Genomic DNA, 27,894 nt, shown 5'->3' with positions numbered 1-27,894 from the left:
TTCTGTCCAGCCACCTTTACCAGGACCCACACTGTGAACACCCTTTCCTCACTCCCTCAGGGGTTCAAGGAAAAGGGAGAACTCAGAACGAATGCAAGCAGAGCGGATGAGACACCTCAGTGTTACTTAGCATCCCTGAATGCAGAATGGGCAGGCAATGCCTTTGTTTTATTCGAAATTCCAGAACATCCTGGCACACCACCACCCACCCATGCCCCCTGAAGCCCAGCTGGCTCTAGGGCAGCCCTGTCTCCATTCCCCCCCTGCTCCCCCCAAGCCCAGCAGCAGCTCTGAGAAGCAGGGCAGAGAAGTGCTCTTAAATACAGCTCCCTGCAAGTCCACCCCGGGCCCTCCCAGCTCTGCGGCTAGTCCTAGATCCCAACTGGATTCTTCTTTTCATTCTTCTTTGTTCTGCCTCTCATTCTAGTGCTGAACCCCAGGCCTGCTGCCTCCAAGCTCCCTCCAAATGCTGCATTCATCCATTTTTAAAGGTGACCTTCCAACTTTAAAGGAAGTTTGCAAGCCTCGCTGTCTTCATTTGCCCTCTCCTTCTTTTCAACCTGCTCTGTATTATGAATTGAAAAGCGCCCAAAAGGTTTCTCTATTAAAAAATAAAATCTTTAGAAAGAGCACAAGTTTCCAAATCATTTCTCTCCCAGTTTTTGCAGCAGCCTCCGTGGGTGTCACGGCACTTGCTGCAAGCTGCCAGCTCTGCTGGTGAAACTTTCTTGGGCTCCCGGTCTCCTCGCATCCCCACACATGCCCACATCTGCACCCCCCTGCCTCGTGCTGTCGCTGCTGTTTGGCAAAGCAGTGCTCTGAAATCTGGGTAAAAATGACCTTGGAAAGGGCAGGGATGGAAACGGGGTTATTTTTAACTTGGATCATGCTAGAGACCTGGGTTAGGCTGTGGCCTTATAAGCTCTTGTGCTGGCACAAATGAAGGGCAGCAAATAAATGAAGTTCTTTTTATCTCACCTTGTTGCCAAAGCTGTGTCTTCCAAGCCCTGGGGCCATATAATGATGGAAAGGGAAGATGTTTGCAGCCCTTAGCTATAACAGTATTATTCTTACCAATGAATTGGTCACAGTAATTAAATAGGCAGTAACAAAGCAATACAAGTGTTTCTTACTGTTGTGGTACATTTTGCTATTTAATCAGGAAAGACAGGACCTGAATTTTTACTGCAATAAAACTGAGATAAGGAAAAAAATGATTTTGTAAAATGAAGGCTCAACTTCCAGCCCTTTTCTTAGAGTACAGCTTCAAACAGAAAACAAGTAAACAAACCAACCAACCGGTCCCTCTTCCACCAGAGTTTTCACTTTTTTTACAAACCATTCAATTGCATTTTCCCCTGTGACTGTTTGCCAGCTTCAGCGCTAACCCTTCCACCTTGCCTGACCCCAAGGCACACCTGGGACTCTTCGTTCTCCATCAAACGCCATGTGTCCACGTTCCTCGCATCCCCACTGTGCTCTCACACGCTCACTAGGACACACTCTTTACTTCTTTAAAGAGCAACCATCAAGCAGCACAACAAGGGAAGTAGCTGACTAGTTTCTTGCTACAATTATCTACTGAAAGTAGAAAAGTATTTTGGATTACATTACCTTTAGAAGGAGGGAGGGTTTCCCAAAGCAAAAGCAGGATCATGAGGAGAAGGTGCTAGTGGGTCAAGATTTAATACAATAAATAATGGAAGGTTCCTTGCCTCACACCCTCAGCCTTTCCTCAGCTCTGATGCTGGGATTCATCTTTGGGATATGAATGATTCATGGAGCCTTAAAATATATATAATCCATACCTCCTAGAACAAAGAGTCCTTATTCAGAGAGTTGTGAGGGAGCAGAGAGCAGCGTGTGCGGTGCCAGCACCTGGGCTGGGATGTCCCTTGGGAGAGGACCCACACGGCTCCCCATTTCTTTCTGGACCCAGAAGCTGTCCTGAGCTTGACGCTGAACTCTGCAGGAGTCCCCAGCTCAGTCTCTATGGCACAGGGACATGCTTACTGCTGAGGGTTTCGAGAATTGCTTTCTTGAATCATACCCAGGACCAGCTCAGGGACAGAATCTCCTCATCCATCCCCAGCAGCCAGAGCATACAAATACCACCAGTGCACTGCAAGGGATTTAAATGATTTATGCAGGATTACAGACAGGGAAGCTCTAGTGAAAACTTACCTCCATGTCACAGGCTAATAGACTGAGGACTTCACCATCCTGACTTCCAGTTCTCTGATCAGATGACCACATTTACCGATGGTATCTCTTCTCTCGGAAACACACCACAATACTTCTGCCAACAATGTTTAATTCCTACTGCGCATATAAACACAGACATGCACACATCCTGCACCACGAGCAGTGAACATTGACTTAGTTCTCCAGACGTGAATGTTACCTCAAGAAACTCCACCGATGTCATGCCAAGGTGCCCTCCTTTCCCACCAAAGACATGGTCTTCCTCTGACTCCTTGTTGGGGAACCTAAGCATGGGTCTGGGTAAGATCTGGTGAAAGCCCCAAGCCCATGAGAGTCCGTCCTTACTCCACATCCATCATAAACACACAATGCCCACCCTGCTCTCCTGTGCTGCCTTTGGGGGGTCCCATGGCTTGTATCCAGTAAGCTATGGGATGCCTCCCTCCCTATGATAACAGCAGGCAAACCTGAGCTTCAAGGTACCAAAAGCTAATGGCACAGACATAAAATCATTACGATTGGGAAAGACCTCCAAGATCATCTGGTCCAACCATAAAAGCTTGAACCATCCCTTCAAGAGATCATCCATGTGGCCTGTTTTCAGTGGTTGTTTCAGGATCAAAGAGCCAGGTTGAATCTGTGCTGTATCTACAGCTCATCAGTACTACTTTTCCTTGCCTTCTGGAGTCTTAAATAATATACCTTAGAAGGGACATTGCCAGTCCTTACCCATTTGAGCACACCCAACAATATCTCAGTATCTTTAATGCCTGGGAGTCTTCTTTACTTCCTGGACCAACTCGCAGGAGTCCCCTCTGGTTAACAGGATTAAACTGAACTTTTCTTTCCTGGTTTCCAGCTCTCACCCAGTGCCAGATCTGTAGCGTTTCCAGCCAGAAGAACCCCAACTAGTCCCTGAGCAGGGACTGACACATTCTCAGGTATTGTCTCATGCAGTTATCCTTTATGCATTTAGACCAGTTCCATCAAAATAATTCCTTCTAGAGGGCTGAATTCAGTGTATTGCACACAATAGCTCCCTGGAAGGAGAAAAAAATGACACTTACCTGTCTTTAAGCGAGTCCTTTTTCATGCAACATCTGTGCACTGCGAGATGTGATGGCTCTGGGGACTGCGTATCTCGCATTGTTGTAGCAGTACCGAGCATATGACTTAAGCACTCCTAAATTTGTAACCCCCTCCGGCACCAGTCAACGAACAAATGTCTCTCAGGGAACACAAAGCAAACCCGCAGCCACATTCACCAGTCCATGGGGGACTGAACCAGGCACTACCATGCAAGCAGTGACTGTGCACAGCTGCTCCTATGGTCCCCACATATCACTGGGAACTGATGCAGCAAAACCAAAAATTGGTATTGATCCATAACCTCTCTAAATTACCAGGCACCAAGGCCTCTTGAGGAGATCAACTCTTTGGCCTGGCAAGATTAGCTCATGGTGGTGGCGTTTGAAATGTGCACACTGCATTATCAGGATGCCACTTTAAATCTCCATTATTGTCACCAGGGGCTGAATCCCTGTGGACCCAGATCCCTGGACACAAGCAGAGCTTGCAAGACCACGAGCTGCTTCTCTCTTGTATAAGATGTTGCAATACTCTCCCTTGCCTCCTCAGTCTGGTCCACAGACTGCGCTTATCCCTCCCTCCCCCTGACCCCAATTATCTTAATAAACAGCCTGGACACATCTCTGACTCACTTAAGATAATGATGACCTGGCCATGATTAGCTTATTCAGACTTCCTGGCAGTTTACTGAGCCTAATGTGACTCCAGTCTGGTTCTTTTGGATTTCTCATGAAAGAGGCTGACCTCTAGCAGCGGCTGCTCTGCCATTAGCGGGTGGAGACCTATACACAGATCAAAGTCAGGCTGCTCCCAAAAATCAGGCTGGAGCCATGAAGGCTACTTTTTCTGAAAACAGGCTCTTAACTACTCCGAATGGCATAGGTAGCATCGGTTTCTCTTGCCAGCAGACAGATCTGGTAGGGTGGTACCACTGCCAAGGTATGAAATGGAAATATGGGGGCAAGGACAACCCCAAATACCATAGTACTGAAGAGCATCTCTGCATGTTAACATCTCTGGCTGCCTGTCTGAAACATTCACCCACCCAACCTGAGAGCAAAAGCAGCACCATTCAGCCAGTCTCACAACATGAATATATGAAGCAAAGCAAAGTGGAGGAAAAAGGCTAAATAATCTGAAATCATAGGCAAATCCTTACAAGAAGTAAACTCATCTGCAGGATTCGGGCACAGGTCACAAATGACTCACTAAAAGCAGAGCAAATCATTTAACCAGTGCTTGGAACAAATCCTTCTGCTTTGTATAGAACAACCAGAACTTATTCCTGCTGATTAGTCAACAGTTACACTCACAAGTTCAAAATTATTATCAAAGTTCAAATATAATTGTCTTGTACTTGCACTTTGCTTCACTGCTGGAGAGACCATCATCTTTTCTTAGCTAAGGAATCATCTTGCACTTGTTTACCAAGGCTGGGAGTGCGGCTTAGGATTTTCTTAACTCTTAACTTGACAAACTCGAAGCCAGAACTCCAACTCAAAGCCCCAATCTGCAAAAACCCAGTTAACACCATTTTGAGTTTCTGTACAGATTTCAATAGGAGCAGGCACTTACCAATTCTCAGGAAGCCAGTTACCAAATCCCAACAAGGAAGATGGACAAACAACCCCCAAAACTGCTGTGACATATCCAAGGAGGTGAAATTCAGAACTGAAGAGTGACTTCAGGAGCCGAAGCAACCAAACTGAGTTTCCAGCAGAAGCAGAGGCATCGTATTTGCACCCCCCTGCCCAGCACGTGTCTTCCCCAAATGTCAGCTTACAAGGGCTTGGGTGTAAGAGAGCACCAAAGAGAGCAACACGCATTTCTCACCTGTTTGGTGCTGCTTTTCAGAAATTGCACCATTAGAAACACAACGGAAGCCACATTGGGCAAATGAGCTTATTTTTACAGTTGGGCTTCCTATGTTGTTCGTTGGTGGGTCAAGGCAAAGCTGGTCAGTAGGGCTAAATCTGTGTGATCCCCCACAGTGTGGACGTCGTGCAGCCTCCAGTGCATGCCTGCGGCACATCTCCAGGCCACTGAAGATGTTGGGACAGCAGCTGATGCTTTGATGCAGAGCCTGGCACACCAGGCCACATGTTGGCACCACTAAGGAGCCTGCCTGTCAGGAGGAGGCTGTGGGAAGACATCAGGGAAACCACAGAAAGTAAAGGCAAAGCAAAATGAACCGTAATAGCAGAGGGAGATACATCGCTTCGCCAGATAAAGCACGTTTTCCAGCTGTGTGCATGCTGGTCTCCCATCACAGTCTTTCCCATTCAAAGGGGATGTATGCATTTTCCCACAGCTTCTTAAACTTCTCTGCTAAATGATCCAGGCCTAGAGGCACTGGGAGATACACAGTTAATAAGGACTCTTCAGCTCGTTGCATAAATCCTACCAGAAGCACTGCAAAACGTTAAACAAAAATGAAGTCACCCAGCATTGATTTCTTGTGTGCTCTCTTCCCACCACGCACCCAAACCTGCGTTTTTAAGCTCTACTTCTGTGTCTAGGCCTCTTTATCCTCTGCTAATGCCCAGGCTTAACCCTGAGGATGTGTAGCTCGCTCTGGGTACAAATTGGAGCAGAGTGGTGATGCACTGCTGCAGGTTGCTGACACTGCAGAAGCACCTTCCTCCAACTGTCCACAGCTCCTGAGACATCTGCCCCGGTGTCCTCCCCTACCAGCAGGGCACAAACACATGCTGGGAAGGTCAAAGACCTGGTGGTAGGAAGACTACCACCTTCAAAAGAAGCTCCAGCCTTTTGGGAAAGAAGGGTTGACTTCTTAAAAGCACATCTAAATAAACAGAAGAGCGGTAAAGAACATCAAGACTCATCCTGTGCAACTTGGATAAGCAGCTATGGAGACTCACAGCACTCAGCAGGGCCATCGTACCCTGATCATGACCTTCAGCATCACAAGTATCAAACACTCGCCTGCAGCAAGTCCAAGCCCAAGGTCCTGCCAAGCCACACAGTGCTTCCTTTGCACAGAGAGGTATTGTGCCAGAATTGTACCATGCCCATCACACTCACTCCAGGCATGGAGCTAAAAATGACTCCATCTTTCTAGAGTCAAAACACAACGAAACAAAACATCACTTCTCTGCTCATCCCATGCAGGGGTCACGTTGTACAAGACCTGAGAAGGCAGGGCCATGACTTTCGGGAGGAGCTGATATGTACCACTGCCTGCGCCCTACCAAACCAGTACCCAAACTCCTTCAGTAATAAGCTCCGCAAATAACTCAGGAGCCATTTGAAGCCAGTGTGGGAAGGGAGAGCAGAACAGCAATATTAACTCATGGTCTGGCTCTCTTGAAGAGCATGGAGCCTTCGTACATCAGGCAACAGAGATGACCAAGAAGCAAGCGCAAGGTGAAACAAGTGCCCAACCCCTCCACAACACATACCACAGCCCTGGAGCATAGTCACGCTAGCTCCTTGGGAACTGAGCATCATAACCATCAGGGGAACTCATACCCAAGGAATCAGTTGTCCTGAAATACCAGCAGCCTAAGTAATTCGTTAATCAACCTTTGTTCGCAGTGTCGCTGGGCTGTGAGACCTGATAACAGACCCTGGTGTGGTGGGGAAGATAAGGCAGGGCTTCCAACACCCATGTTTGCTTCCCATAGCTGAAAAAGGAGAGGGAAACGAGGACAAAATCCAATGCATCTCAGCTGGCCAGCAGATGTATAAGGTTGTACATCAGGAGACAAACATTCATCCCAGGCATTGCAGAAATCCCTAAAAAAGTAAAGATCTCAGCCATCATCCGTCCTGTGAACAACGACACCCAATCACTTCTAGAGACATTCTTATCAGAAGGGAAAAACAAGCAGAAATGCACTCAGTGTCATTTTGAGATGTTTGCTTGAAATTCATGCCAGGAAGTTACAGCAACAGAAAGATGCTGGAACAAGTTTTTATCTTGCTCATCAAATTTCTCACCAACTTTCCATGATGGTTCCAGCACCATCCACCAACATCAACTCAAACAAGTCCCCAGCCTTATGCTCACCGTCACCTGCAGGTTGTCACAGAAGCTTTAAGTCACAGAAATGACTTCTCCCAGTGACAATACAGACACGAGACACAGCCTCTAAGACACATCCTCGAGCCAAGCCTTGCACATTGCAAAGCAGCTCCTCCCTACCCCTGGAGCACCCAACCATCCTTATGTGAACGCTCAAGGAGAAACCAAAGTCTGCCACTCACCTGGCACCCCACTGCCTCTACATCACACGCATCCTTGCTAGTTTAATAGGATAATTGTCCCTAATAAAGGGACAACAGTCCAACACGCAAACAAGAGGACAACTTGCATAGCCAAGCAGCAACAGCATGTTCTGAAATGAGCACTGCAGCCACATCAACCTTTTAGTTCCCTGAGAGATAAGGCTCCTAATAAAACTCCTTCCGCTGAGTGCCGAAGCTTGCCTTGACAAACCCTACCACCATCTCCCAGCAGTACCACCTTGACCATTTTGAGCTACAAAACCCAACAGGTTGTCAACTGAGGTCAGCAGCAGAGATACAGGAGCAAGAGCCACACCTGAGCAATGTTCACACCACAACCGTAAATCCCACCCTCTGCACCCTCCCGAAGATACAAACAAACCAGGCTCCCCACACGTGGAACATCTCGTGAAGAAGTGGACTATAGGACGTGTCATTGTGAATGTTTATTTATTACGTCTTCAAAGAAGAGACCTGATGCAGCTGTTTCGTTAGAAAATAAAGTGTTTATTAAGAAACTAGACATTGAACACCCCTATAGTCTCTGTGAAAAGGGACCGTCCCATTTCCCATTAGCACAGGATGATAGTTATGGCAAGATAAGAATGCTCAAAGATGGAGGAGTCTCATTGACAGAATATGAGGTAATGATTTACAATAATTAAAAATAAAATAAAATTAAAAAAAAAAAAGAAAAAAAAAGAAAAAAAAACATCCTTAGACTTGCTACTTAAAGCCACCAATCGGAAACGGCCATGACTGGCTTTCGTTTTCAGCAGTAAGGAACCAGAGACTGTAACTGGTGTTAAACAAATTGAGACATCGATCACAGTGGGGAGAACTGCTTTAAATTATGCTGTACGGTCTGGAGGATTTCTTCTAAGCAGAGATGGACCTGAGCTGCAAAATTCAACCCTTCCTCTGCTAGGGTGTTTGGATATAGGCTTCTGGTTCAGGCCCACGGATGTGTCTCTACGACTGATACACACAGTTGAGAGCAGAGTCCCCTGAACAGTGCTAGGGAGAGGAGACAGTTCAGACGGACGAGACATCCCCAGGTCGGGTGGGCGACTCCCAGGAGATGGAGAATTCAGTTCAGACAAGCACCCAGTGATTCGCACGCTTCGCGAAGCTCCTCCTCACTCCGTGAATCCGCAGAATTGAGGTGTGAGTAACGAATGGCCGCGGCTCCTCTCTCGCAGTGCACCTCTCGCATTTCCAGCTCCGATGCGGGCAGGAAACATTGCTGGAGTTTGGTCGTGGTTTCTGAAGTGATCCAACCCGAACCAGGCCTCCTCGTCCTAACGCAGGTGCCCCCCTACAGCACGTCCGTTAACTTAAAGCAATCTGCCACCATTTCTCCCGTACTCTTCTATTGCACTTTACCTTTCTGAGTGAGTGAACCAGGAAAAGAAGCAAGAGAATGGAACATTCCTGGGGAAATCCCTATGAGAAAGCTGATTAAAAAACCTCCTGGCCATCTCCAGGGCGGTTCACGTAGAGCACGTGTAAAGGCAGGGAGAAGCAGAACATCCCATTCTGAGGCTTCTGCCCAATTCTGGTGGACAGGGACCAGGACTCCTTCCAGTGGCAGCGACCCCTCAGGGCTGGTGATTTGCAGACATCCCTGGAGTGATAAGGTCATCTCGGGCCACTGAGAAGGCAAGAAAAGCTGAGTGGCTGGTGAGCAAGGTCCTGGTTCAATACTCCTCTCCGAAAAGGATCTGGCCAAACCTGAAGCTTTTGGGATTTTGTTTTTTCTCTAGAGAAAATCCTCTTTGTTTATAGGTTTTCACCGATATGCGTGAGCAAATCTGTATTTCCCCATACACGTGACATCCAGAGAGTCCAAGGAAAACCCTGCAAGTTGCCACGAGGGCAGCTGACTTCTCTTGAGGACAGGATCAAAGGGTTTATTTTTCCATCTGAGAGGCTTTGGATGAAGTAAGACAAAAGTGGGAAGGGAGAGGGGGAGAGAATACAAATACCGGCCAGAGAATAAGATCGATATTCCTGTTTATGCCACAGAAGAAGCAACAGAATACTTATTTTTCCTCCCCTTCAGTCGGTCTGCCTCGAGCTGATCGTTCTGGGAACGTGACTGGGTTACATTCAATCTCTACTCGAGTGGGAATACAGGGGAGAGCTAAATGGGGCTGGAAAAGGCCCAGCAACTGGGACCTGCGTGCGCCTGATACGGTTTTCCACTTTGCTTACTGCCCTAGTCCTGGCAAGGACACGGACCCTCCTGCGCTATGGATTCTCCATCCATGCGGGAAGTCCAGGCACCTCCTCAGATAAAGCTCATCATTCAAGCAGCAGGGAGAGACCAGAGCACGACAACGATATAGTCAGATCCAACGAGCTGCTCTAACACACAGACAGACAGACAGACAGACAAAAGCCTCCTAGAATATGTGCACTTCAAAGATAACCACATCCTCTTCCCATCAGAGAAGTAAGATTTTCTTTCCGTTATTATTCCTTCCAACATTATTTTCTGTGCAAGAACTGGGAGCGGGGCTGCCTTTGCTCTTACCAAAAGTCTTCGTTCTGCTTTAGTTTCTTCCAGGCTCCCGCCTCAGCTCGCTCTGGGAGACCTCCCATCGCGGTGCCACAGTAAGAGGTGATGGCGGCATTCACTGGGTGTTGCGAAGACACAAGCTTACAAGGAAAACTCCAAGCAGGGAGGAGGACATGACTAAAGATGTCAGCTTGGTTGGCTTGGTTGGTTTTGTTTTGTGTTTTATTTTAAAGCAAAAGTACAATTATTTACTGTGTTATTAGGATGACTCTTTTCAATTGAGTTTAATTTTCTTTATTTGCTCTCATTGCTGCTGTTGTGCCTTGCAGGAATATTTAACGAACACAGCGACCATTGGAGGAAAGAACAGCCCTGTTATCTGGTGACAGAAAACCACAGTTTCAGTTGGCTTTAACGTGTGTACAGGCAGGGCTGTAGAGTCCTATTAGGAGGAGACCTCAATCCATACAGACCACGCTTACTGCTTCCCACCATTTTGAGGGCACAGCCTATAAACTTGACATCAGAACAGGGACTTTTAAGGAGTTTTTAAAAGCCATGACGTCCTTTGCTGAAATAAACACTGACATCCTCAACATAAATGCCTTGGTTAAGAGGTTTGGAATGTCCAGGGAGGCTTATTGGATTCAACATAATTTCTCTGAAACCTAAAGGGGGAAAAAAAACAGAAAAAAGAAAAAAGCAAAATAAAGTAAACGAAAAAACAAAAAAGAGCAAAACTAGAAAAAAAGAGAGAGATATCGACACACATGTAATTATTAAAAAAGAACCAAATGAATAACCAGCAAACGGCTGCAGTTAAATTAAAGCCAAAATGCCCTCTCTGGGCAGGGCTATCTCGCTCTCTCTTTCCACCAGGACCAGGCAATCATTTCACCTGGTGCATGCAGGCACGACTGCTCTGAGGATAAGGGGCATGCAAGCAGTCTGGATGGAGAACTGGGAACAACTCTCTCGTAGAGGTTCCCACTAACCAAGGGTGGAAAAGTCCTAGTTCCTATCTAGTCTACCCTTCCTTCTAGACAGGGAGTGAGGAAAGTGGAGGATCCTTCTTATATCTTACTCTTCTCTAATAGTTTATTTAGTCTGGCTTAACATTTCTGAAGCATAAGAGTAACATTACAAGGCTGGGGAGACCTGACTCTCACAACCCCTGAGACTTCCTTAGCCTCAGCTGTCCCATGTACCCTGATACCTGGCATGCTAGAGGCAACTTCTTCTTGGACAACCCCACATCTTTAGAAGTAATTTGAAGGTTTAGGATTTTCCAGAAATATTGGACAGATGGAAAGGAAAAATAAGTGGAGCAGAGAACACATGCATCCACCTTCCTTCAGTCACAGCAAACTTAGTGAGCAAACATAATGTTTTCAAGGACAGTATTAACCATCTCTTCATAACGCCCCTGCATTGGGATGTTGTGGCCAGGGAAACCCACTACTGGGGGTTTCTAATGTTTCTGATATAGAAATTATTTGATGTTCTTTACTATTGAAGATGAACATTATTTCCTGAAGTTAGATGCAAACTTTCAGGACTTGTGAGAGAATAGTTCTCTGGGCTGGAGGGAGCAAACCTGCTGTGGAACACTGGATAGGACCCCAGGAGGGAATCCTTCATTGCTAAATACATCCTATTTTTGTGCTAAATCCTGCAAGTTTCTTGCAGAAAAGAGTCGTGGTTTTCTTCAGGTGTCAGCTCATCAGTTTTACATTACTTCCTCAGACACCCATTTGTAGTAGTATTTCTACAACTGAGTCCATCCCAGTGGAACAGGATGAGACACGGCAGGAACAGGCAGATGTCACTGAAGGCAGCTGCTAAAGCTGCAGTGAAGTTGCTCTTGGCTCAGAGCAGGTATGTATAACATAACAGGTTTTTACACCAGTTTTCAAAATCCTCAGTGCAAAGCCATTGAGATGCCAGGCCCAAGGCACACATGGCAGGAGCCATGGGATTGCTCTAATCTGTCCCAAATTCTTATGGACCCAAAGGGTTTTTCCAAGAAAATTAATGGGATTCCTTAGCTGTGTGACTGCTCTAAAAAACGGAAAAGTTCCTGTTCCTCATATGGTCTCAGGATCCTCGACACATCAGGTAAGTCAGCCCCAGTCTGGCATCATTAGGGCAGCATGAAGCAGCCTGGAGGTCCTTGTGAATTGATCTCAATAGGAAAAGTGCCTTCCACTAGGCTAGGAATGGAAAATTAATCTGAACCAGACAGATTTTTTTTTCTTATTTCTTCTATTACCCTTCTATTTCTCTTTCTTTTCTGTACTATCTTGTTCCATCAGCTCATCAGACACATGCCTCTTTTGATGAACCTGAGGATGCAGACAAAAGCTGTTTGTTTGGTTTAGAACTGCTCAAACTTGTTTGGGGAAAACTATTTGTTATTCTCAGTGGCCCTGATGGACTAATCCACAGGGGAGAGTAAAACAGGCTCAGCTTCAGTTCGTGTGTCATGAACAAGATTCATAGGCAAATTCCAAGTACTGAAATATCACTAGAAGTGAGAAAGAGCCTAGCTCAACTCTCAGAGCCAAAGCAGAGTTTAAAGTGCTGATGCTTTGAAAAGTGTATGTAAACTAGTCCATTTCTTATCAGAGCCACTGGGAGACAAATAAACATGGCATCCCTGAACGTCACTATTTATCCTGTTTTGTTTTTCATAATATAAATATACTTTATGGTCACCAAAGGATAGCTGGGAAAGTCTATACTCAACAATATCAAGTATCTCAGAGGAGCACTCCCGTCTGCTTTATTTTCTTTGCATTTCTTAGCTCTGCTAAATTAAGGCAATTCCACTTCTGCTGTACCACGTGCAACAGACCTAAAAACCCACTGGGGACACACAGCCTCGGCAAAGGGACATGTGAAAGATCAGCAAGACTTAAGGCTGGGAATGCCAAGGGCTTTGCTCTTGGTTGTCAACACTAAGCTCGGAATCCCAGCTGCGGGGACCTCTGTTGACGGCAGGGGGTTTGTGGGGTGGGACTGGGGTAGGGGTTATCCCATAACCGACGTGCAGTCGCTAGCGAGGGACAATGAGGGACGTGGCAGGAGGATAGCCTCTATTTCTGAAGCTAGGGGGCTGAATGCACATACTGATGACTTGGGAAAACAATGAAGCATCATTCGCTTTGGCATTCTTTCCTGATTTATTAAAGTTCCCAAAGTATCTGAAAAAAAAACATGCTTCTTGGCTGACTGACCATTCCTCTTTCCTCACTGCTATCTCCCATACTGTACTGCTACCTTCACCCCCATTCTCTTGTATGGAGCAGAAACCAACAAGGCTCTTGCTACGTTTCACTATCAGATGTGAGATGGATGATGTTCGCTGAGATGTCCGGGGTTAGAATGGGTGAATCTCAACAGGTTCAGAGTTTGGATTCTGCAATGACAAATGCAATCTTTCCACTATCACAGTTTTTAGGTCATAAAAAAGTAGCTTGGAAATTTCTTAAAGAATGGGCTTGTTTGTTTGTTTGTTTTGCCCCTTTTCCCCCTCCCCCCAAAATAACAACAACAACAAAAAAAGCATTCACCTTTTTGGAAGGTTGGGGAAATCTTAAAAATAATTCTTTTTGTGAAGTTTCACATTTGTCAGTGCCAGTTGAAAACTGGGAGAAAAAAAAATACTGTCTTTGATATTGGTTGCAGATTTGGAGGGAAGCTCCCATATATAAGCCTGAAAATAGTGAGGAGGTTAAAAAAAATAAAAAATAATAAAAAAATCACCAAACAAAACAACCAAAGAAAAAAAAGAACTGACAAAAATAAAAAAATAGAAAACCACTGTAGATTCAAAGCAAAAGTACTCCAAACACCTACAAAATTGGGAAGGGTCTGACAGATTAAACTTTGTGCCTGTCCCTGTTCTAGGGAGACGACATTTTATATTAAAACTTAATGCTGTCTGTCTTTCCTAATAGTCATGGTATGGGAGTGGAATAAATGTATGGAGAGCGTTGGAGAACAGGGGAGGAGGAATGAGCTCAGATTTGCTGTGCAGCTCTAACAGCTTGAGATGGAAAGGGCACATGGGGCATTTCTCTAAGCAGGCTGGGGGATGTGGCAATGAAAGGACAAGAAGATTGAAGGCAACCAAACCATGCAATCAGTTTTTGTCTTCAACCCTGGCCATCCACTTAGTCCTCCAGAGCCGTCTTGAGTTTCCCAACACCCTGACTGGTGAGCCTCAGCCACTCCTCCCCATGCACATACCCAATCCAGCCTACGGACAGCACCTTGCAAGGAACGCCCTGCCTGCACTGACTTACAGCAAGACTAAGGAGACAAAAGAGAAAATTTCACCTCGCCATCACTGTTTGCTTTCCAGTAAAACTGCAACTGTTCAAACATTTGCCTGAGATTGCTCCAGGCCACGTGAGAAGAGCATCAGGGAATGGGGCGTGCAGAAGGCAAGCGAATGACGCAGAAACGATGCACAACTCACGGCAGCCCCATGCACCACGGCGGCAGGAGTGGGACAGCCCCGTTTTGAAACCCATGGGTGGAAACTGCTCTTAGAAGAAAAGCAGCATAAATTGCTGTGGGAATGGGTGAGAAAAGTAACGGGATGTCATACAATGCCTGGCAAGAATGGATTAATTAAAAATAGCAAATTAGGGGCAACAAGCTGGCCAAACACAACACTGCTATCCAGACAGAGTGACAGAGCTTTGATGTCTCTTCTATGTTACAGCAGAATTTGAGATATGAAGGAGATATCAAGGAAAAGCAATAGGAGACTCCAACACCAGTGTACATTATTTTTGTCTATGCACAGGTATGAAGTATGAATAGCATCAAAGGGGGCATGAAAACCATCAAGCCTGGACCTCATCCAGAGCGAATGAAACAACCATCCATCTAGTCAAAGCCAGGATCGATATATCTATACCTAAGAGGAACACAACACAGCAATCCAGGTTTCCTGCCACGGTTGGGTTCATCTGCAGGGCTCTGATACAAAATCCTCTTTCTTTCTCTCCCCCAGCACGTAACAGGGTGAGAAGTAGCCCAGCCTGAGGCTTCGCTTGCCACAACAAGGCAGGTCACAGCAGCCCAGCAGAGGCACACCACGAGGTTCTCCACAGTGCTCTCAGCTGCAGACAAGCACGTCATCTCAAATCAAACAGCCTGGCCCTCCTCTCACTTACACCAGCTCATCACTGTTGACCACAGTGGAGAACTGCAAGACATTTTAGCCCGCAGATGAATTTCACGCCAATACACAGACCTCAAGCAGATCTTCGAGTAGACAACAACACTTTTAAGGTTCACAGAGAGGTTCTCTGAGCTATAGATGTGCTTATGGCTGTTCATTTTCACAGAAACAGGGTCCTTATCCGCCTCCACACCAGCTCACCTTGCATTGTTGTTCGTTTTCCATGGCTTAACCTCACTCATTAGAGTCTCCCACTTTAGTCAGTGAGATCTCACACCACTGGAGACCTCTCGGGGATGTGCTAGGTGGAGCTCTAGCTATGGTTTGTGGCATCTTCATCTTCTCCACAACCCAAAATCATGAGCAGAGGATTGAGGCACCGTATATGTTTTTGAGAACAGGAAAGGGAAGAGATGGGCTAAGAGCAAGAGAAACAGCAGAAGCAACTGGATCCAGAAGATCCCATTTCCACACAAGTTTCTCTTATGCTTAACTAAAGCTAAGGAAGGGATAGGACAATACTGCAGACACCCAACAGCTGAACAACGTTCCTTGAGAAAAGGGCAGTGCTCATGGCTTTCCATGCAGTAAACTCTGTAAGACTGTGTAAGACTCATTAAACCCTTGGTCGGAGGAATTCCAGCATCCGTAGCATTTCTGCTGTTGCTGCCGTTAATGTGAGCCATTTCTATATTAGCTGGGATCACAAGTTTGTTTTCTCTGGAACTCCTTCATGGATGGAGGAGTTCCAAGATACTAAACGATGTAGCCTGATAGCTCGGGAGGCAGAGCTCCAAGATTCCCCCACAATTCCCCTTAGGAAAAGCCCCAAAGTGGGAAAGTGCTTACCAGGGTATAAAATTTAAAAATATAAAATAAGATAAAAAAGGAAGAAAAATACAAAAAAGTCTATTTAAGACCAAGGACAAAATAAAAAGGCTATTTTTAGGCCTGCTGCAGCATCTGAGATGCCCTGTGATTTGAGTTGAAGCTATCCTCCCTGTCCAGAGGCACAGCCAATGCTTTCCTCCAGACTGCACAGAGGTGCAGCTATTTAAAGCCACTCGGAGGCCCACTGCATGATGGAAAGCAGCCAGATCAGTCGGGCCTCCTCGGTTTTGTTTTCATTAGATTGAAGCCAGAGTATGTGGAATTATTTGTAGGAGGACCAGGGAAGGGGGACGGGCTGGGCACTCAGCAAGTTCCACCATAACATGCAGAGGTTAGCCTCACCTCAGTTAAATTGTACAGGGTCAGTGAAGGTATCCGAGCAGAGAGGATGCCTTATTCTGTCCCTCCTGACTCCCACAGCCGTGCAAAGGTGCATGGCAAAACTCTTGAGGTTTCCACGCCAGCCATGAGAACAAGCTGCAGGAAAGCTTCCAAATGCCTGAGAGCTTGGTGGTAGCTTATAAACTGGTGCTATCAGGCTATTCTGCCCCTGTCCCTCTGTGTGCCTGCACCAGGACGTCACAGAGCCTTCCCCTCTATAGCTCTCACCGACTCGAGCATCAACAGTGTCTCCCTGCCTCCGTAAATCCCCATTTCTCACAGTCATGCACTTCCTCCGCCTCTGAACTCCACAAAGCCCACAGGACTCAGCATCAAAGATCCCATCCCAACAAGTAATACCTTATTTTCATATCACTTTGGTTTTCAAATACTGTTTTTTTTTTTGGCCCTCGGAGTGCTGCCGATTTAAGAGCTGCGCGCCGTTTCGCAAGAGCTTCTCATTTCCACTTTGCCTGACAGGTATTCGCGTCCCTCTGTTCCCCAGCCGCTTTAGATAGCAGGAGTTACCCTGAGCGTTTTACACGGAGCTATTGAAACCACCGACTACTCTGCTCAGCAACGAACATCCGCCGAGAAAGAACCTGGTCGGGCTCGTGCTCCGTAATTGCTGATTAATTCCAATTACTGTACAGCCGATCCACCGGTACCGCAGATCGCCACATCAAAGAGCCAACCCGCAAAGGAAGCCCCTAAGTTAGAACAGCAACAGCCTCGTTACAAACTTCTTTTCAGCCGGGGAGCGCTTCATAAACATTAATTTGTTACGCCTCGCTCGTTCCCTTGGGAGACAGGAGCTGTTGTATTCATTACGCAGATGGCAAAACTGTGGCACGGGATGGGAACGGAGTTTGTCCGAGGTCCCCAGAGGAATCGATGCCAGGGCGCGAGCAATACACAGGGAAGAGCCCCAGCTCCCGGGTCCCATCCTGTCCTTGAGACCTGGTGCCTGGAAGGGGGCAGGAGAGCTCAGTAAAGCCAGATGGTCAGGACGTGAGCGCAGACACCAAAGGAGATGCATACGGTGGGTAGGAAAGCCCAGAGCTCTGCAGGCTGCAGCTGGGACCAGACGGCTCCGACGATGCTCTCCTGCTCCTCAGTGAAGATGAGGCTGGCAGAGGAGCTGATCAAGGGCCAGAATAAATTCTCGCTCGCTCAGGTCTCTTTAGTCTGCCATCTGTTCCAGCAATACCTGACTTCATCTGGAAAGGCCAGAGCTGCCTTCCAGGAAGCCCAGGAGCAGTACAAGCCCAAGAGCCTGACGTGTCAGGAGAAGCTTCCTTCGGGAAAGAAGATTTAATAGAGTTTGCAAATCGAGGCTGGAAACTGAGGAGCGCTAGAGATCTCAGCAGGCAAGGAGGCACAGAGCGCTACAGAGGAGTTGTAAATGGGAAGAGGATGAGCTGAGGGCAAAAAAGCACTGTGAGAGCAGCAGGGAGCCTCGAGGAATGAGGTTTTGTTGATTTTTTCAGCTGTTTGGATTCAGGGTTGTCTGGTATTGTTGTCCTTCGTCTGTGTTTCTCCAGCACTCCTACTCCACTGATTGTTTTGGAAATGAATGCTACCACCACAACTCTTCTTTCCTTCATAATCGCCCCACTAGATGGTTCTTAAAACAAGTTGCACCAAAATACCTTAGAAGGGTGTTATTAAGCTTTTAAGAGGGGAGATCCTCACTCCATAATTTCCTTCAAGACCAGGTTTTGGTACCTGCCAACACAATGGAAGCTCTCAAACATGCATCCCAGGGCACTCCTAGGACTGAGCTTTCACCAGATGAAGAGGACAGCAAGCAGAGGAACAAAGCTGGTGCTAGGATCATGCTGCTCCTAGGGAACAGTGTTGGTAGCACCAACTAGGCAAGTGGCTGATATCTGGTGGACTTCATTCTGCAGAAGGGGAGAAAAGGCACCGCTCCCACAAAACACGTGCAACTCAGCAAATATTTGCAAGAGAAGGTCTGAAAACCCAGAAAGACCCTTTTCACTGCTGCCAGCAATGAGAGATGAGGTGGGTGGGGAGCCCCCAAACTGCCGACCCAGGTTAACTTCTGGTGTCTGCCATGCCAGGAGACCCTCACTCCTCCCTGCAGCAGACAAGGAGCTGTGCAGAGCAGGAAGGTCCTGCACATCACTGCAGGGCAGCAAACGAAGGCCAAACCTCAAATACGCAGCGTCTGTAAATGAGGCGTTTCCATTCAGAGGGAGAAAGACCAGGCTTGCTTTCTTGTAAGATTTTTCCAGCAAGCAGCCTAGCAGTGAATTTTTTGCCCTGTCAGTCAGATCCAAGCTTAATAAACTACACGACCGCCAGACCAGTCTTTGACCCAGTTTCATTTTGGGTCTGAAACTAAGTCTCTCTCATCGAGTCACCTAAACGTACAAGGTATTTAGAGCACTGCAGCCCAATCTCATTTCACACCTTATAACTCCGTGTGAGCCTTTGTGTCTGTCCCACTTGTATCACGGCACGTGCTGATCACATCTCAGCACAGACAAGGGACGGAGAAGGGGCTGAGCTCTCAGACCTGCAGACAGGGAGGCACTGCAACACAGCAAACTCTGGGAATTTAACTGCCCAAACCTCATTTTCCTTCCACCAGAGGACTGCACGCTTGGGGAAAAGGGAAACAGCTCTACTTAAAAAAACACATTCTTTCTTCTTCTCCACCATCCGTCACGCAGCGGGCAGAAGTCCTGCCTATCACCCCAGCAGGGCACGTCCTCCTCGAAGCAAGAGCTGCCAGAAAGTGCCAGAAGGAAGTGGGAGCTGCTGTGTGCAGGACACGTGGGCTGGCCCGTGGGCAGCGCGTACGTGGAGCACGTGGCAGGGAGCAGGGGGACGCGGAGCGGTGCACAGGAGCCGTGAGCACGCACGTGTGGGGCTGAGAGCACAGCCCTGCCGAGCATTTACTCTCGCTTTACATTACGGGTTTAATGGCTTTTAACGGGAGACTTTGTAAGCGATCAGGAATCGGAACAAAAGGAGCTGGGGGAATAATTATTCTAACCAGGGGAGCTAAAGAACACGGCAAAATCGTGTGCTGAGCGATCATGCTAATTAAAGGCACCCAGAAGAATCGGGATAGAAACGCCAAATGGTTTTCACTCTGCTGCCCTAATCCACTGACTGCCTCCTCGCCTTGACTCCCACCAGCTGTGGGAAGGACGGCTCTGGGTGAGTTGGCTCGTAGCAATAAAGGGACCGAGCTAAACAAGCTCCACAGGGGACTGGTCCCCTCTGCACCGAAGGGCTGAAGCAACGCATGGCCTGCCAGGTTGAACAGCAGCATCTTCTCTGCACCACCGGGCTGGGGGAGCAGATGCCCCTGCAGTCCCTGGCTGAGCAGCGAGGTTTCAAACACACTTTGCAGAAGACGAGCAGCTGCTGGCAAATACCAGCACAAGGCTAAGCACAAGCCACGGTGACCACCCGTGTCCTTTTGTGCCGGTCAGCCCTGCAGCATGATCGCTTCTCTGCAACAGCCATGGCTTTCCAAGGGATAAAGGCATCTTCTAAGCAGTGGAGATCATCCTGATCTTCCAATACTTAAACTGACAGTCCTCATGCTGAGTTTTCATGGCACGCTAACACCCGAAAAGCAAGAACTAATGCTACAACATGGGAAATTTTTCACCCAGAGAAAGTGGAGACTCAGAAAATGTCCACATCATAAGGAAAAGAAACGAACGTACAATTGCTCCAACAGGCTGGAGGCTTTACAGAAACAAAATCTTTCATGGCCTCAGCCTGGTGAAAACCCAAGCCTGATCCCTCAGGATCTGCTGGGTGAGACCTTTTCGGGAGGTCAGGGTGAGACCTTCAGACTGTGTTGGAGCCCAATAGGTCAGCACACGCCAAGGCAGGTGTGTGCAGGGAACACGACACAGCGATGAATTCCCATGCTGAGTCCAAGGCAGGCCTCAGTCCTTTCCAACCCCCTGGGAAGGTCCACCTCTGATACCTGCTCCTGGGAGATATGAATACTTTTTTCCCTGGTTGTGCAGACCTGGGTTTTGTTGCAGCAGTTCCCGCTGTTGGCACAGAGTCTAAGTTATGTGTAGGAGAGGTGGGGCAGCAGAACACCCATGCTAACAATTGCCATCAGGTAACAGCTTACTATTTAAAAAGCAATGGTTTGTTTGTTAATCAACGGATCCATTAACACGGAGCAAATGCCTCTCTAATGGACACCCACAGAATCGCAGGCTGAACTATTTGTGTGCAGCATCTTTTGATTGATTCACCCTAAAGATCATCAAGTAAATGAGAGAGGATGTAATATTTCTCCAGGAAGCATTCCGCAGCAGATACATTGATTGCAACGCTCAGCCAGCTGCCGCGTGCCGGTCTCTTCTTAAAGAGACTTCGTGTTTGATTCGTTGATTAAATATTTCAGAACTGCAAACCAATCAGGGGCATTGATTCGCTTTTGCCAGATGCTTGGTCCATGGAAAGCTGGTATCCTGCCAAGGAGGAGGATGTGAGCGGCCAGTGCCCAGCCTGCTCCCATCTCCCTGCCCTCGAGCTCACGGTACAGGTCTCACGGTCCTTCCCCAGCCAAACAGGTCACTGCCATGCTTCTGCTTCTCTGCCTCCTCCCACCACCACTAAATCCTTGGCCCAAGCCAAGGGAGCCTGCTTGGTGGCACACCAGGAGCACAGAACTGTTGACTCAAGTATTCAACTCTACTTGTACCTGAAGCTGCAAAGTAACGGCCTGTTTTGCCAGCCAAAGCCTCTCTGACTCCTGCTCTGTCACCGCAACGAATCTATTTTTAATTGAAAGCCCGGTAATTGCCCAGCTGGACAGGAGGAGGTAGGGATGAGAATGAAGACTATCCCGAGAACTAAGGAAGAAAGTCCAGAACCCACGAAAAAAAGAGCAACGAAGTGACCAGTGAGAAATTTGCCACCCCAGCACTCCCAGCTGGCAGAGATGGTCCACGAGCCGAGAGCTAAGTACTTGCTGCAATTTTAATTTTGCAAAAGCAGGTGTGTTTTTGTTGTGTTTTTTTTTTTTTTTTCCCTACAGATCAAACACTGGACTGACACTTCCTTTATGAGCTGCTGCAAAACCACCTTCTTCTGAACGTGCCCTGCAAAAACGCCGCGACGCTGCCAGTTCCTGAGCAAGCCCTGCCACTGCTCGCCCAGCCGCAGCCCTGATGGAGCTGTCACAGCCGCCCTGGAGGAGCCCAGCAGGGCTGCTGCCACCTCCTCAGAAATGACACACTTCTTTCGCATGCAAATGAAGCACACAAACTGACAGCAGACCCTCCTTTTCCCCTCTGAGCTACGGGGGCGAAAGGTCTTGGAGGCAGGCGCGGCACGTGCAGGTGGAACACGGAGGTACAAAGGACCAAGCATCTAATTGGAGGCAAAATGAGAAAGCTAAACACTCACCCGGGTCCCACGGGGAGACACAGCTAACCCTCCCCTCCGGAGATAAGCTCCATCAAGAGAGAGTCCAGCCTGCTGGGATAATGACTCCTTGAGGCATATCAGAGGTGCCAGCATCTATAAATGGGGGCCTTTCTCTGCTGTAGCTTCCATCCTTTCTCCCCTTCAGTACTGGCAGGGAAAAAAAAAAAAAAAAAAAGCGCCTGCAGGTCCCATTCAGGCTGAACTACACGTGCTGTCACCGTCTCACAGCCAGGCAACAAGGGAAGGGCTGCAGGTATAGGCTTGGCCGGGGATGCTCAGCTCCTGCCCCCCATTTCCTTTCTTTTCAAAGGAAACAAGATTGAGTTTGTATTGACTACTGAGAAAACGAGACAACATTATACAGGACACGACCCTCCACAATCAAATTAGGTCACTGTAACACCATAACCAGCACAGAATACGTAGCTGTGATAGCGCACAGGATCAAGGAGAATGTTTTTATGCAGCAAATATTAAAAGACAAAAGGAAAATGAATCATATCAGGACATCAAGCGAAACCAGAACATAAGTTTGGAGGGGCAGGAACAAGCAGCACGCCTGTCTCAAGGCTTCCCTCACCGAACCTCCCTGCGCACCCTGCTCAGGCTGGGTTGCCACTTCTCAGAGCTTGCCATTAGAAGCACAGCAAGTGCTGGCAAAGAGTTTTGCCACCTCCTGCACAGCTCCCTTGCTTCCCCTCCCCGCAGAGCTGACTGTTTCCAAAAGAGCAAAGCCCCTATTCCCAGAGCAGCTTTCCAGCCACGGCCCCCACTCTGTCAGCAAAACAGCCGGCGGCAACATACCCAAGGTGCTGATTTCAGGAGTGCTGAGACCTGTTTCGATAGGGGATTTAGCGTCCTACATTTGCTTTAGGTCACCACTTCTGCATCTATATATAAATTGCACACAGATCATCAGAAAATAAAAACTGAAGGCATGGTCCAGCTACACAGACTTTGCCATCGTGGCTTGGCACCCAGCTCTCCTCCTGCCTCTCATGCCCAGCTCACGTCTCTCAAAATGTGCTGTCCTGAGCTCTCAGTCTCTCGTAGGTAAGCCCTTATTACCCAAACTATCACCAACAGAGGCCGATCCATAAAGCTGCTTCAACAGGGTGGGATAAGTGGGCGTGACAGCAGTGGCATTCACTGCTACTCTAGGACTGAGAAGATGTAGGTGTGGGGCCTGGGCTCCACACGAGCTGGGAGGTAAGCACTGCCATCCAGGCAGGTCCAAACCCAGCTCAGCACAACTCTCCCAGCGCCTGCTCCTCCCTGTCGAGTGGAGGAATACGCACTCATTACAGTCATCCTGCTAAGCACGGGAGGGAGGACACAAAGCTTCCTAAAACCCGAGATTTACATACCAGTTTGCGGCAGCGGTTTCCCCACCGCGTAAGGAGTACATTAACTTCAGCCAGCCTGATTCTCCAGAGATGACGAGATGGAAAAGAGTGATCGAAGTAAACTGTGATAGAGTTTTTGATTAAGAAGCTGTTGATCAATAAAAGTTACCTGCAGGGCACAGAGTGTTAATGAGCTACCATTCCTTCAGCAGAGCAACACCTGAGCCCGCACTACCTGCTCAACACAGCCCACAGAGGTCAGCAAGACTTCGCTACGCTTATTCCCCAGGACTGACCGTGTGAGAACATGGGCCACTGGGCAGGTAGAGAGACCTCAGGTCTCCCCTGCCCTCCTTGTTGTTAAAAGGGTGATGGTGTAAGAAGGAAACAATATGACTTTAGAGAGAAATTTGGCTCGAAAGAGAGGAACGAAAAAGCTTAACAACCTGATTCAAGGCTTGAAATGCTATGTTTGGGGGGTGGGCGAAAAGAAATTGAAAAGGCATCCATAACCTTCTCAGACAGCTCCATTAATTCAAAGAGGCCTTCCAGCTCTGCAGCCGTAGCACCAGCACCCAGCACATCCACAGGGAACAGCAGCTCAGGAGCAGGAGGGAGCAGCCAGCCAGGCTACTTGTCCCTGCAAACGGTGATGTGATGCTCAAAATGAGCCACAGCACAGCCCGCAACTGCTGTCATGCTATTGTGCCCCCAGCAGTGATGTAGCTGCTAAGAAGTATTAGGTGTTAATACTTATTAATGTCTTAAATTAATCCCAAAAGGTTCCACAGCATTAACGAGTGGACTTCAGAAAGGGTTTCTCGTAATAACGCAGCCACCTGTTTAATAGCACACAGCAGCAGGGCTGCACAAGGGTTTCAGAGAGCAGGTGGAAAGAAGAGCTTCGGATTAAAGCTACAGAAGAGAGACCAGGCTTTCATGGACAGAGACAGAGAATATCATTATGTCCACCCGAATTCGGCCATATCATTGTAACTAATCGTTTTACTCCTCCAGAAATATCCAGTGACCACAAGGAGCTGCTAGGATCCTTGTATTACATTTCTTCCCGAAGTTGTCTCCTCTGACAGCCCAACCCAGCCTGCCTACGAAAGGGATTTGTTTTCCCAGAACTCACTCAGCCTTCCCATCCTTGGAGGGTCTAGGGAGAGTTGGGAAAAAAACATAAACCGACAGACAGGATACTCTTTCCGGAGTGTCCCAAAGGAAACAGAGGGGATGAACACATTAGGATTTCTCCCCAAGTTTCTCAAATTCTCACGGAACTGGGGTTTGCAATTGTCCTCTGCAGAGACCATGTCAAGACAGATCATTAATACTACTTGATGCCGAGGATCTTTAGTATTAAAAAGCATAGCAATTACTTAGTCCAAATCTCCATATTATTCATAAGATCCATATCTCTCACAGATATAATATTTACACTACTATGGGGAAATGTAATAAATAAGCCAATAAGCACTTCCTTCCTCCAGGTCAAGATGAAAGTCTGTATGCTGGAGAGCGATGCTGTCCTCGGGCAGCAAGGCTTGTATCCCAGGCTCCCCGCTCAGCTTCATCAGCCAGAAACTAAAGCCAAGGCAAAAAATAACTGTTTTTCTTCCCAGCCCAGCAAAACTCTAACCAAGCAGGCCAGGAGGCAATGCCTAGGTGGAATGAGGTCAGCACAGCTCCTAGGAGGTCTCCAAGGGAAGATCTTTTCAGAATTAGTTGGCAGAGAAAGCAGAAACGTGTTAGGCTGTAGCGTGCCCCCCATGAAAGTGGAAAGAGATTATCTACCTGGAAAGGAGAAGGAAAAGTTCAGAATCCACGTTTTGTTGACTTGCTATGTACAGCCCCAAGAACTATTTCGTCCATCTAAACTCCTGCCTGCACTTGGCACCAGCCTGGCTGGGAAAGGACCTCGGGTGGCATCTCAAACACACGCCGTGGTCCAGCAGGCTGAACGTGGGCCTGGCTGCTGGCTGTCAGCAACCCAGCGTGACCTTGAGCAAATCAATGTCTTTCTAGCTGCCTTCCCTCATCCATAAAATGGAGATGAAGATTCTTGGCAGCCCCTTGTTGGGCTGGAAGGAGAAACGCGTCTTTTCAGGAAGCAGTATAAGTGCAGGATGCCAGGTCCCTTCTCTCCTTTAAGAATAGGGGAAAATACACCCCACCTCTCAAATACACCCCACCTCCCAAATGCTCAGCTCCCTGCTCTGCTCTCAGTGAGGTTCCCCTGACATCTGGGCTCTGCTGGGATCTGGCGCGAGAACAGGACGGTCCCATCCCACCTCTGGAATTTGCCCAGGATTTATTTTTAACACAGCCCCGACTGTGAATGTCTGTGGTGGGATTCGCATGGTCTCACGCTGATCTCTGCCTCTGAGCTAGTCCCACCCTGGCTGCGTGGATAGCTAGTAGCACCGAGAGAGCAGACGGTGCCATCGCCCTCATCCCGAACAAAGGGTTGAACACAGGGCACCGAGCATCCCATCTCCCTCCAACGTAGGAAGGGAGCCTCGGGGAGTCGCCTCAGATGGAGCATCTCATGCTGTCCGGGGGCAAATTTGTTCTAGAGAATGGCACACTAAACACAGCCCGGAATTAGGCTTAAAATGACAATTTCAAAATTGTGGAGCCCTCTGCCAAGCTCTTTATGTCTTTTTGGCTTTGGATTGCGAGCAATGGGGTGGAGCAGAAGCTGTGGCCGGTCCAAGGGAAGGCTCGGAGAGCGGGCTGCAGCCTTCTGCTGCATCGAGACCTCAGGTATGTTTTGAGGCACGAGGTCCTTTGCTTTGGCACCCACATGGTGGCCATCGTTTCCCCCCGCTCAGCGTTCCACATCAATTACAGTGCAGAGATGTAAAATGACTGATACTTTTAATACAAAGGCCCTGTCATTTATTTATTAGCTGGCGACAGGCCCCGCAGTCCAGGATGGATGCATTATAAATCAGCTGCATTTCTAACCATTAAAAATTCATCCAATTCATAATGTAGGACGCCGGTAATTTCCTTATTAGTGGTGAGTGTGAAGGATTTTTCTTTCTTCTCCCTTGGTTTTTCTTTGCTTCTTTGCGTTCCCAAAGATCTTGCTCATCTGAGGATTAGCTCAGCTTAATCCTACAAAAGGGAGGTGGAAGGCTGGGGGAAGGGAGACCAGGGCTGAAGTCATTTTGTTCCACTGTTTTCTTCTAATTGCAAATTTGCCATATAAACTTAGGAGACATAGCTGCCTTCTCTCCCAGCCACACTTACAAGAGTCAGAGAGACTGCTCATCCTGAATTTAAGAGATGCTTTTAGGGAAACGAGTAAAATAAATCCCTTTTCTTTGGCAAAGGGGGAAAAGGAGATATAGTGGCAGGACACGGAAGGTTAAAGTTTTTTAAATCTATTAGCGATATAAGAGCAGGTACCAAAATGCTACGAAGTGGTATATTTTTAGAAGATCAAGTGTATATATTATATAACATATATCATATAGAATATATATATAAATAGGTAGGCGTGTTAGCCGTTAGGCTCAGTGCTCCAAATCATTGAGAAAAATAGGTTAGTAGGGCTGAAAGGAAGGTGTGACATTTCTGCAGACGCATGACTGCTCTGGAGAACTGCTGCACCTTCAGCACAAACCCAGACTTGGAGCTAACACCAGGAAAAGCCTACGCCCAGCTGCAGAGCATCGCTGGCTGGGGTACTGCACCCAGTACGGACTATGCTTAGCTGCGGACAGCAGGACAGTCCGAGCGGTGATGTGGTACATACAGGCATTTTCATGCTCTCATTGAGTCTCTATTTCTGTCTCTTAAACAGATCTGTTCAGGTAGGGGCAGGGAGAGAGGGCGTGAAGAGCAGTTTCGAACAGGGTTCAGCATTAGGTAACTCGCAGCCTGGTTAGGAACAAGCGTGCAGGAATGTGAAAATGGATTATGCAATAAACCCTGCCTTAATGGGAGACAAGCCAGGGCATCGGGAGCAATCCTTACACGCTGTGAATTCAATGTACTTTCCACCTCAAGACACTCGCACACAAATCTTGCGTCAGCTCCACGTGGCAATGGGTTTGCTGAGTTCTCAGCGTGGTCGGCTCGCATCGGTAAACCATGCCGAGTTCAACAAGGCTAGTGCTTTATGCTAAACCACGGCGCACCATGGATGCTCCAGGTCAGGCCTTCAGGAGCACAGCAGCAGAAGTGCCCAGGTGCAAGTGAGAAGAGCGCCCAGTCGTGCCACCGCTACCTCGATGCAGCATCAGCATCCCCCATGCCACCGGCCCCGCTGGCAGCCATCCCACTCCCCCTGAAACACTCTGCAACCAAGAATGACTATTTCTACATTTTTCTTAAATGGAGAAGATCTTATTTTGCGGGTCTTCCGGCGGTTTTCAGAATTGAACAAAGTATTTTGATCTGTTTAGCCCAAAATCAGCACTCAAGTTTGTTATTTTTCAACCCCTCCCGATGATTACACAACTCCCCTGTTGGATCCTGGGCTGTACTTCTTGTCTAGTAACTTCAGTGCTGTGTGTGCTGTTGTGCAAGCCTCCGCCTCCCCC

General features: G+C 47.8%; 1 protein-coding gene across 5 annotated transcripts in view; it reads right to left on the bottom strand.

Annotated features, from left to right (window-relative positions):
- Positions 1-27,894, bottom strand: part of NTRK3 (neurotrophic receptor tyrosine kinase 3) — a 192,419-nt gene that overhangs the window by 56,280 nt on the left and 108,245 nt on the right. Inside the window, exon 13 of one of the 5 annotated variants that reach the window (XM_035554698.1) lies at positions 10,619-10,737. The exons of the other annotated variants lie outside the window; for them this stretch is intronic. Coding sequence (XP_035410591.1) covers positions 10,619-10,737 — 119 coding nt within the window. Of the gene's footprint in view, positions 1-10,618; positions 10,738-27,894 lie in introns of those variants that run through there. 5 annotated transcript variants of the gene reach the window in all.

The sequence above is a fragment of the Cygnus atratus genome, chromosome 11 (assembly GCF_013377495.2).
Source record: "Cygnus atratus isolate AKBS03 ecotype Queensland, Australia chromosome 11, CAtr_DNAZoo_HiC_assembly, whole genome shotgun sequence".
Taxonomy (NCBI): Eukaryota; Metazoa; Chordata; class Aves; order Anseriformes; family Anatidae; genus Cygnus; species Cygnus atratus.
This window is presented reverse-complemented; position numbering and strand designations above follow the sequence as displayed.